Below are 10978 nucleotides of genomic sequence, written 5' to 3'. Positions count from 1 at the left end.
CTTTGTTTCTGTTCTCACTTGACTGGACACTGAACATTTCAATTCAAAGTCACTTAGAGTCAAACAATGTGTGGATGCAAAAATCCAACACTAACATTTAGTGAATGTGCATTTAATAATTAGTTCTTCTTCCTCTTTTAACATAAACCTGATTGACCTCAGTCTTCAATTCCCAATGGATGTATCCTTGAAGATTAAACTACAATACGTACCTGTACACAGGTGATAAAAGCCCAACTGACCTTTTTTTTTTATCTAAAAACTGGATTACATATTATACATGATTCTTAATAGAAGACAAATAGAAGTTATCTTCATGATCTCAAGAATTCTAGAGCAAGAAAACACAACTCTCTGTTGCTGTGAAGTGCATTTTATTACTATGAGTGATTTCCCAGGTTTCCTTTGACACGTTACGTCAGGTTTCACATGCAACTTGATTTAGTCTGAACAGTGCTTGTTTGCAGACTAACAGATGGCAGGATGGTCTGTGCCGGTCGGCGGAGGTTAGCCAGGGGGCCACGCCATGCTGCGTCCACCCAGGATGTGGATGTGGATGTGGTAGACGGACTGGCCTCCATCTCGTCCATCATTGATGACGATTCTGTAGCCGTTGTCCAGACCCGCGTCATGAGCACACTTTTTGGCAACTATCATCAAGTGGCCCAACAACTGAGAGACAGAGAGAGAGAATGTATGAATGACTCTACAGTGAAGCAGACAACATAATGGACTGAATGTTCAGACAAGCATTACGTTGGCTGTAAAGGATGCCATCTAGTGGCCACTGACAGAAAGTTGTTAAGTGATCACACTCACTGCAGCATCAGTCTCCTCGGCTTGTGACAGCTGAACGATCGGCTTTTTCGGGACGACGAGGATGTGAGTGGGAGCTTGAGGAGAAATATCAGGGAAGGCTACACACTGAACAAAAACAAAAACCAAAAGACAAATTCAGAGGAAGAATTCAGCCTCTCATCAAACGTGACAAATGCAATAAATAGTTGGCCTGTATCCTGACTGGCACTTTAGAAGTTCATGTGTTAGGTCTATACACATACAGGTGCATCTCAATAAATTAGAATATCATGGAAAAGTTTGATTATTTAGATAATTAAATTCAAAAAGTGAAACTCATATATTATATAGATTCATTACCCACCGAGTGAAATATTTCAAGCGTTTATTTATTTTAATGTTGATGATTATGGCTTACAGCTAATGAAAATCCAAAATTCTGTATCTCAGAAAATTAGAATATTGTGAAAAAGTTCAATATTGTAGACTCCCGATGTCCCACTCTAATCAGCTAATTAACTCAAAACACCTACAAAGGTTTCCTTAGCCTTTAAATGGTCTCTAAGGCTGGTTCAGTAGGCTACACAATCATGGGGAAGACTGCTGACTTGACAGTTGTCCAGATGATAGTCAGTCACACCCTCCACAAGGAGGGTAAGCCACAAAAGGTCATTGCTAAAGACGCTGGCTGTTCACAGAGTGCTGTAGCCAAGCATATTCATAGAAAGGTGAGTGGAAGGAAAAAGTGTGGTAGAATAAGGTGCACAAGCAACAGGGATAACCGCAGCCTGAGGAGAGGATGGTGAAGCAATGGCCATTCAAGAATTTGGGGGAGATTCACAAGGTGTGGACTGAGGCTGGAGTCAGTGCATCAAGGGCCACCACGCACAGACGTATCCAGGACATGGCCTACAACTGTCGCATTCCTCGTGTAAAGTCACTCCTGAACCAGAGACAACGTCAGAAGCGTGTTACCTGGGCTAAGGAGAAAAAGGACTGGACTGTTGCTCAGTGGTCCAAAGTCCTCTTTTCAGATGAAAGTCAATTCATTTGGAAATCAAGGTCCCAGAGTCTGGAGGAAGAGTGGTGAGGCACAGAATCCAAGTTGCTTTAAGTCCAGTGTGAAGATTCCACAGTCGGTGATGATTTGGGGAGCCATGTCATCTGCTGGTTTTGGTCCTCTGTGTTTTATCAAGTCTAAAGTTAACACAGCCGTCTACCAGGACATTTTAGAGCACTTCATGCTTCCATCCGCCGATTAGGTTTATGGAGATGCTGATTTCATTTTCCACCAGGACCTGGCACCTGACCAAATTGCCAAAAGTTCCAATACCTGGTTTAATGACCATGGTATCACTGTGCTTGATTGGCCAGCAAACTCGCCTGACCTGAACCCCATAGATTCTCTATGGGTTATTGTCAAGAGGAAGATGAGCAACACCAGACCAAACAATGCAGACGAGCTGAAGGCTGCTATCAAAGTAACCTGGGCTTCCATAACACCTCAGCAATGCCACAGGCTGATCGCCTCCTTGCCACGCCGCATTGATCCAGTAATTCATTCAAAAGGAGCCCAGACCAAGTATTGAGTGCTTATACATGAACATACTTTTCAGTGGGCTGATATTTCTGTATTAAAAATCCTTTGTTTTATTGGTCTTTTGTAATATTCTAATTTTCTGAGATACAGAATTTTGGGTTTTCATTAGCTGTAAGCCATAATCATCAAAATTAATAGAAATAAACACTTGAAATATTTCACTCTGTATGTAATCAATCTATATAATATATGAGTTTCACTTTTTGAATTGAATTATCGAAATTAAAATGCACTTTTCAATGACATTCTAATATATTGAGATGTACCTGTATATATATAAGTATTATGCATCTTTGTGTAGCATTCAGGCTCTTAAAGATGCCAGAGAGAGGACAGACGGATTGAAAGAAGAGGGACAGTAGCCATCTTTGCTAACGTGGAAAAATAATCAGTAAACTTTCAGCCTCCTTCAATCCACTCATACGTTCTCTCCCCAGGCAGCTCAATACCCAACCACACCCCCATTTGGGTGGCTCCTAGAATAACAGGGTGGGTCTACAACGGACATCAACAGCCACTGACATCATGGACCCAAGAGGCACAACATCTGAAGATACCCTGATGCAGTAACCATAGTAACATCCTGAGTGTTATTTCAGTGTTGTATTATGTCACATGTCAGCTTGTGTCAACAATCTAACCCGACCAGTATTTCCTGATTATAACCTCATCAGTTTGAATGAACTGTGGAGCTGCTTCACACGTCCACTCCTTCTCTAAGTGTTTCCATTTAACAATGCATGAATACAGTGCAGGGGAAACCAACACTATATGCATATGCCCTGGTCTGATACTCTCTGTCCTCGTCTTTGTCTGTGACACCTTAAAGATGTCAAATATGTAAAGCGTCCTTAGGTCCCTTGAAAGTTGTTATTATTATTATGTCTAAATATGAAACTGGTGGCTTCACTTTTAAAGTTTAGATTCCTGCAGTGACCCAGTTCAGACTGGTTTCATTCCACAGACCACATGAACAATAACAAATTAATGAGCTCCACTTTGCAGAATCCAGTCTCTGCTGTTTACTCACAACATTATGCACAAATAGTATTGTAATATCAATTTTTTGTTTCCTATCTTTAAACGTTTTCTTGCATGTGTAAACCTGCTTGGCAATAAAACCGGATTCTGGTCCTGATGCAGGGTTTAGCTGCAGGAAACCGGACGTGGCCCAGTGTCATATTCAGGTGGAGATCCAGCTGTGTGCAGATGTTTAGCAGCTGCAAATGGAACATGGGTCTCATGCAATGCTACCTCCACTGCTTCCTCTGCATTAAACCAGTGTGTATGTGCTCAGTGTGTTAAACTCTTTATATATACTTTATATATACAGTATGTGGTTAAACTCTGCACCGCACACTTATCTACATTAGCGCAGAGCTAACCCCAGCTAGCTTAACTGCAGTGCACGCTGCCGACGTGAGACTCTTTTCACGCAAACCTCCTCCCGGTGTGAGAATCGAACGCCTACCTGCTCGTCCTCGTACAGCAGCTTCACAGGAATCTCCTTGCGGATGATTTTGCCGAATATCGTGTCTCCGCCCGGCTGAGCGGTCTGTGCTTTAGCTGTCTCGTCAGCCATGTTGGAACAGATGATAGCAGAACTTCAAACAACGCGATTTGACTACAGCAACGCGTCATTTTTACAAGTCCGCCCTGATTGGTCAACAAAAATATACTTCCTGCACACCGGAAGTGGCTTTAAAGAAGTCAAGATGGGGACTCGTGTGAAGGTGAGGAGACTTGTTTTTATAATAAATAACATGTTTACAACAAGCTTCCGTGTGGTTCCTTCTGCAGGTTTCACCACAGACACGTCGGTTTGCTTATTATTGTAAATCTGCAGCTGAAAGGTTGTTAGCTGACAAAGGAAACCACGACAAACAATCACACTAACATGATAATACGAAGCTTCAGTGAAACATGAGATCAAATGAAGGTGGCAACAGCAGTGAGAGAACACGTTTGTTCAAAATGTAAAGAGCAGCTGGTTGGGTGGTTCATGGAGAAGCTGGAGACACTCAAATCCAGGCTGTGGTTTGGCTACACAACATTAAGCTGTGCTCTATTTAGTGTTTATGATAAAACCCACTTCTTCTGAACTGTTTCTTATGCGCGATTATTGTATTTTATATCTTTTGTTATTCGCTTTTATTGGAGTTCTCTGTTATGACCTATGTAAGTGTCTTTGAGCAAGTTATGTAAATAATATGTATTGTTATTGTTATTATAAGGGGTTTGTTTCTACATCGTAAACGCAGGTCCTGAGCGTGTTTAAAGCGCTGCACAGAACAAGGCAGACTGTATTCAAAGACGACAACAAAGCACTGGCAGGTGAGTTGTGTCTGATTTTTTTTAACAAACAGTGAATAAATCTGCAGCATCAACTTCATAACTGTGTTTTCTTCTATTAGCTGCAAAATTAAAGATCAATGAGGAGTTCCGGAAAAACAAAGATGAAACGTCAGAAGAAAGCATTGCGAAGGTACAGTGTAAATTTGTATCCAGCATTTATACTCTGCCAATTCAAATTCACAGATGACTGAAGGGGGTCTCCAATGCAGAGGCCCAGGGGCCAAAGGGGTCAGGATGCCAGGAAACCATGATTATATTTTGCTCTAAACCTTATCCAAGTCATTTTACAATTAACATCTGCCAAATGCAATATATTATATTTACATAATTCATAACAATGAGGACTTCTGCAAACATACAGAATCATTTTACTTATTTAAATGAGATCATCAGAAAAATGCAAGCACATCTTTAAACCGACAGCAGTACTTTAGATTCATGGTCATTCTGCCACTGAAAACGATAAACAGTGAAGCTACTGCTATGTTTTTATGGGGGACATTCTACATGTTTTTGCAGGGGGCCCAGTTGTCCCCTAACCCCCATCCTGAAAATCTCTTCTCCTTTTACAGATGATCAAAATGGGCTCAGATGTGGAAGCTGTTATTCGACAGACGGTGTTACAGATGGAACATGTCGGAGACAACAAGCTACGTATGATGTCCTTCTGCTCCTCCCCTTTTTAATGCTGGAATCTAACATGTGTTATGCAAAGAATATACATCATAAATCTCTCAGACCTATCAGAATAATCATACTTTTTAAATTACATGCACTTGCTGAGGTTTTTCTCTCACTCTTGTCTTTCACAGTGCTCGTACCCAGAGAGAGCCTCCTACTAGAGAATGTCCCCTATTGTGACCAGCCCAGGAAAAAGTCCTGATAAATTACATCTTTGTTACCCAAAACTCATCTTCATCCATCTGCAATTGAAACTATTTAACCCGAACATTTCAAGTTGAAGATCATCTCTACATGAGGAAATGCCTGTTCTTGATTCACTGCTGGTGTCGGCAAACTGGATTATGTAGTTTCATGTGTAGTGTTTTGTCAATGTTATTTAAATGTTTTTATTTTGTTTGGAAGTCTTCTGCCTAATTTCCAGCGGCTTGTTGTTATCCTGAAATCGAAAGAAAAGCTGCTACTGAAAAATAAATGTATAACCGCGTTCTTATTAAAGAGGAGGATTGACTCTGACTTTGCTTTAACTTATACTTTGAACCATTAACAATTATAAATCGAACTAATAAGCTTGAATCCCAGTGCAAAGACCAAAACAACAATAGCTTTCAGCTCCTCTCACATCAAATAAGCACATTTTATCAGATCAATTCCTTACATTTGACCCTGAGATTAAAAAGCATCAGATATAACACTTAACAGAGGAAGAACATGAATTAGCACATGTTTTGCATATAACAGAAAATTGAACAAGCAAAAGGATACAACTGAATTTTCTTTTTATAGCAACCAGACTAAAACAATTATTCTGTCCCTTGAAGTTTCCACATAGTTTGTACCTATACGTTTACACTAAGGTATAAAGTTGTTAAGTACAAATTTGTAAACTGCTTTTAATTTATAAATCAACTGAGCACAGTATAAAGTGAACTCTAATAACTTCAAATGCCCCCAAATCCTTGTTTTGTCAATAAAAGGTGATTACCTCACCGAAAGCACTACATTTCCCACAATGCCCGTCGATCATGAAAATATATTACATCATCAACATGCGCCGTTACTGTGGCAACGCTTGTGACGGCTTCCCCCTGCTGTCGCCGTTTAGCTAGTTTCTCAACGTCTGGGAGGAAAATAACGAGTTCGATGCCAAAAATAAGGTAAAAAACTACTTTACGCGGTCGCCTGCATGTTTATTTGTAACTTTCTCTCAGACATTGTGAGTCTTTCGAGCGGAAGCTTCAGTTTTCTCCCGTGTTGTCAGCTCGGACTCGCTGTGGGAGCAGGCCGCGGAGGAGGTTTGGCTCCGGGAGAGAGGAGCCGGGGAGGAGGCCGGAGGAGAGTCCCTCACCGAGAGGAGTGTGCTCCTGATGGGGAGCAAGTCCGGGGTGAGTCTCCAGCATCGGCCCCGGACCACAGGTTGTGCTGCCTTTTGATTTGAACCACCTTAGTTACTGGTGGTAACCTCGCCTGTGCTTCATTTCAGGGTAAAACGTCCATTCTCCTCCGCTGTCTGGACAGGTGAGTACACGTGTGGTGCAGATAACCAGCCCTCATCTCAAATCTAGGATCTACCGTCACTTTGAAACCTCCATTAAGACTTGTGTCAAAGAGACAACCAAGACAGAATCAAACAGTCCTGTAGTGTACTCTGCTTAATAGCCCTGAATCAGTTTCAACCAGGTCTTACTTTCCTCTTCAGAGAAAGGAGATGATGACACGACACAAGATCTGTTGATAGATTGAGTTGTTGCCTAACAATATGTGTGTTAATGTTTTAACATCACCAGGGACGAGCCATCCAAGCCGACCCTGGCCCTGGAATACACCTTCGGCAGACGGGCTCGAGGACACAGCACGGTGAGGAGGTGTAGTCAGTTCTGGAAGGATTGGACTAGAACTCTTACAATGGGATAAATACACACAACTGACTTTTTAATAGCAACTCCCAGTACTCCCAGCACACTTACCACAATGCACCAGGCTCACTGTCCGCTGGTGGGTCACTGTCACAATTGGTTTTCCATCAGTAATTTGTGTAAAACTGTAGTGTGTGTACAGTTGACTATGATAAGATGGTTTGATAGAAATCCCAGCATGGTGGTTTTCCTCCTTCAGCCCAAAGACATATCTCACCTGTGGGAGCTGGGAGGAGGGACCTCTCTGTCAGACCTGGTCCAGATCCCCATCACTCCTGCCAGCTTCAGGTATGCCCGTCGCACACATTCCTGACATCACACTGTTCGTATATATTCTAGATATTATGTATGTTTTTCATAACTCTTTTTTTTCCCCAGCTCTTTCTCTGTCATCCTCGTTCTGGACCTGTCCAAACCCAACTCCCTGTGGGGAACCATGGAGAAGCTGCTGCAGGCCGCACAAGCTCAGCTGGAGAAAGTCTCCTCGCAGGCACAACAAGCAGAGAAGACCAAAGCTGGGGCCAAACACCAGTCGTCTGTCCACCCAGCAACACGTGTCTTACCTAAAGATTATCCTGTAAGACCCCGACTCATTACACTTTCCATTTTTTAAACATGATACGTGTCCAGATATGTCCCCCACTGTCTAGGAGGTTTTCCTGGCTAACAAGTCAATGTGTTCCCTATTCTCTCTTCCCTGTTTTCACTGTTAACTCTGTTCCCAGGACAGAGAGCTGATCAGCCCCTTTCCTGTTCCCCTACTCATCATTGGCAGCAAGTATGACATCTTTCAGGTAAAACATTTCAAACCTAATAGATTCTTTCACAATATCACTGTCACATTCTGTTGGAATAACATGAATGAACCCAGCTTTACCAGGCGCAGAAGATGGTGAAGTTTGGTATTTAATAGTCACAGTTGGACTGGTGTAAACTGAGGCTGCTGCCGGTTGTAATATCATTTCTGTTTGTTTTTGCAGGAATTTGACTCTGAGAAGAGGAAAGTGGTCAGTAAGACGCTCCGTTTCATTGCCCACTACTACGCTGCCTCTCTCATTGTGAGTTTAAAAATGTTCCGTCCTCTTTTTTTTGTTTTCTCTTGCAATTGAATCCCTCCATTCAATCGACTGCTGTTGCTCCACGTTTCTGCTTTTCACTCATTTTCTTTCTGTTCCTGTGCCGATTTGTTTTCCATCAGTTCACCAGCATCAAGCTGGAAAGCCTCATGTCAAAAACTAAGAGCTTCTTCTCCCACCTGGCGTTTTGTGTGGACAGAGGGTGAGGAGCACTACACAGCGTTGGGTTCAAACTAGTATTGAATATTAAGAAGTGCCACTGCCAACTTTATTGCTGTCTATAATACTTGGTGGAATTCTCTTTTGAATTTTTTGTATTTATGCTTAAGCAGAGCTATGAGAAATTGTATAGCATAAATAGTATTTATCAAGCATTTGTAAATTTCATTATTATGAAAGATTTTAAAGATTTTACCAGCCCAAGTGGAGTAAATGGTTTATACATTAGTTCAAACCTAAGTAAACATTTCAAACCAATTACATTGAATTTGTTTCTGCACATGTTATCTAGTAATTTTAATTTTTGTTGTTTTTCTTCCGTTTTAAAATGTGACCAGGAAAACGGTGTGTTCTGACTCCACTAAGCCTCTCCTCATCCCAGAAGGCTCTGACTCCTTCAGTCAAATAGGTGAGACTAGCACCATCCAGTGGTAAACAGCAGTAATGCCTCTTGATGTAATGCACGCTCCCAAGTTTTGCTGTATTGACGGACAAACACCTACCTGGACATTTGTTGCCTTGACCAGAGCTGAATTGAATCGTTCGTTAAATCCTCCTTCTGTTATTTTAGGCAGTCCTCCTGCTGCTGCTGATGTGGACATTACGTCACTGCACGCCAAAAACCCAAAGGATCTCTGGAAGAAAGTCTACGAGCGAGTTTTCCCTCAAGAGGTCGCTCAGTCACTGGGGACACGTTTGTTTTTCAAAATGCAACTGAAGAACATTAACACCCTCATACAGAACAGCCATAAAACTTTGTGTTACTTATTATGAATATGCTTGTTTATTTGCATAGTCAAATTTAAATTTGTCCATCTAACCATCTCATCAGAGTACCGGTGAACAGAGGGAACTAAAGGATCCAGCCAAAGACCCTCAGTACAGCGTGCCTCAGATTGATGCCATGAGAGCCCAGAAAGACCAGGTACAACACCTCCACTAATCATGTTCCCTCATAGTATTACTTTAAATCTGCACAATTCTGAATACTATAATAAAGCCCATCATTCCGCAGTGACTCTGGACAGAATATGCTCCTGCAATTTGTGATGTGATTAGTCAGTATTCATTAAATATTCCTGTTTACTTATCTATGGTGGGACCTTGACCTTTGGCCTACTTCAAGTATTAATTATTAATGATCAATTATACAGAAATGAAAGAACACTAAAGGAAGAAATGAAGAAGAGTTATATCTATAACATGGGGCCACATTTTCAAGCTGATTAAGTGGTTCGATTTAATAAAAACGGAGACAGAGTCACATTTCAGCCAGAAAGCAAGGAGGCTATAATTAGTATATTTGTTATCATGTATTTATATATCTATATTGTATCCCTGCTGTTCACTGTGTTATTAAGGTTTTCCACTGTTTTAAACTGTCTCCTCTCCACCTCTGTCTCTAAGGAGGCTAATGTTCTAAAGTAACCTTATGTCCGACAGTAGCCTGTATGGAGTAGTGTTCCTGCAGCGGCATCATTAACAGCCTGTTATATCTCCTGAGATGATAAAGTCAGAGATTAGGTGTCATCTTGTTGGCCGGCGCTGGAGGAGACTCTGGCACTTGAACGGCAGTAACCTGCTCAAGTCACAAACACAGATCGTACATTGTTATCAGGGACTGACTCTGGATCATCCTGCTCTTCCACTGGACGTTACATCAGATGATTGTTCCGAGGATCCACTCAGAGAAATGGAGTAAAGGTTTATTCCACCTCAGTGGAAGGTGTACAGTAATTTAAACAGACATCCATGTCAGGACAGATGGTGAACAGATATCTTTTATATAAACTAATCCCAGTCTTAACTTTTGTACCTTTAAGACTTGACCAACTAGCGGAAATATAAAAATAGCCCAGGTGACCTATGGATCGTGATGAAGCCTCAATCAGTGTTTAATGTCAGGAGTCCTGCAAGTGTTCACCTTAATATACACAGTACCCTAAATCTGCTATTAACTGCTTAACTATTATACTATATATAAGTATTAGTGTAATATATGAGTTTTTAAACATCTCAGTGTTTTTATCACTTTTTAAAAAGGATTCTCTCATTCTGTCGGCACTTGTCTTTCAGGAGTTGGATCAGTATAAGAGAAATGCAGCCAAGTCATGGAAGGGATTGGAACTGGAGACCTGAGAGATCATCAGCTTCTTGGTCACACATATACAACACATGTACATTTTGCATTATTTATTTCAGTTGTTGTTTTTTCTTCTTATTTGTTAATTCATACAACTTGTACACATCTACTTTTCTTTAAACATTACAAAACTACTTGTAGAGTTTTAAAATAAACTATTTTACATCATTACTGTAGCTATTATTTTTCT

At 41.1% G+C, this 10978-nt stretch overlaps 3 protein-coding genes across 3 annotated transcripts; 2 read left to right on the top strand and 1 right to left on the bottom strand.

Annotated features, from left to right (window-relative positions):
- Window positions 1-357: 357 nt before the first annotated feature.
- Window positions 358-3992, bottom strand: hint1 (histidine triad nucleotide binding protein 1). Its single transcript, XM_061087029.1, has 3 exons — window positions 3870-3992; window positions 820-924; window positions 358-672 (listed from the first exon to the last, which is right to left on the bottom strand). The coding sequence occupies exons 1-3, from the start codon at window positions 3978-3980 to the stop codon at window positions 508-510; spliced, it is 381 nt and encodes a 126-aa protein (XP_060943012.1). The 5' UTR covers window positions 3981-3992; the 3' UTR covers window positions 358-507.
- A 101-nt stretch (window positions 3993-4093) lies between these two features.
- Window positions 4094-5950, top strand: lyrm7 (LYR motif containing 7). Its single transcript, XM_061087508.1, has 5 exons — window positions 4094-4131; window positions 4660-4732; window positions 4813-4883; window positions 5326-5407; window positions 5566-5950. The coding sequence occupies exons 1-5, from the start codon at window positions 4114-4116 to the stop codon at window positions 5634-5636; spliced, it is 315 nt and encodes a 104-aa protein (XP_060943491.1). The 5' UTR covers window positions 4094-4113; the 3' UTR covers window positions 5637-5950.
- Window positions 5951-6573: 623 nt separating this feature from the next.
- On the top strand, window positions 6574-10909 carry dync2li1 (dynein, cytoplasmic 2, light intermediate chain 1). The gene is made up of 13 exons (XM_061087476.1): window positions 6574-6591; window positions 6696-6819; window positions 6918-6952; window positions 7222-7291; window positions 7550-7638; window positions 7729-7927; window positions 8076-8144; window positions 8331-8408; window positions 8549-8628; window positions 8984-9054; window positions 9217-9317; window positions 9478-9570; window positions 10722-10909. The coding sequence occupies exons 1-13, from the start codon at window positions 6578-6580 to the stop codon at window positions 10782-10784; spliced, it is 1086 nt and encodes a 361-aa protein (XP_060943459.1). The 5' UTR covers window positions 6574-6577; the 3' UTR covers window positions 10785-10909.
- The last annotated feature ends 69 nt before the right edge of the window (window positions 10910-10978 follow it).

The sequence above is a fragment of the Limanda limanda genome, chromosome 15 (genome assembly GCF_963576545.1).
Source record: "Limanda limanda chromosome 15, fLimLim1.1, whole genome shotgun sequence".
Taxonomy (NCBI): Eukaryota; Metazoa; Chordata; class Actinopteri; order Pleuronectiformes; family Pleuronectidae; genus Limanda; species Limanda limanda.
The sequence above is the reverse complement of the archived record's forward strand: the minus strand, read 5'-3'. Positions and strand labels throughout refer to the sequence as shown.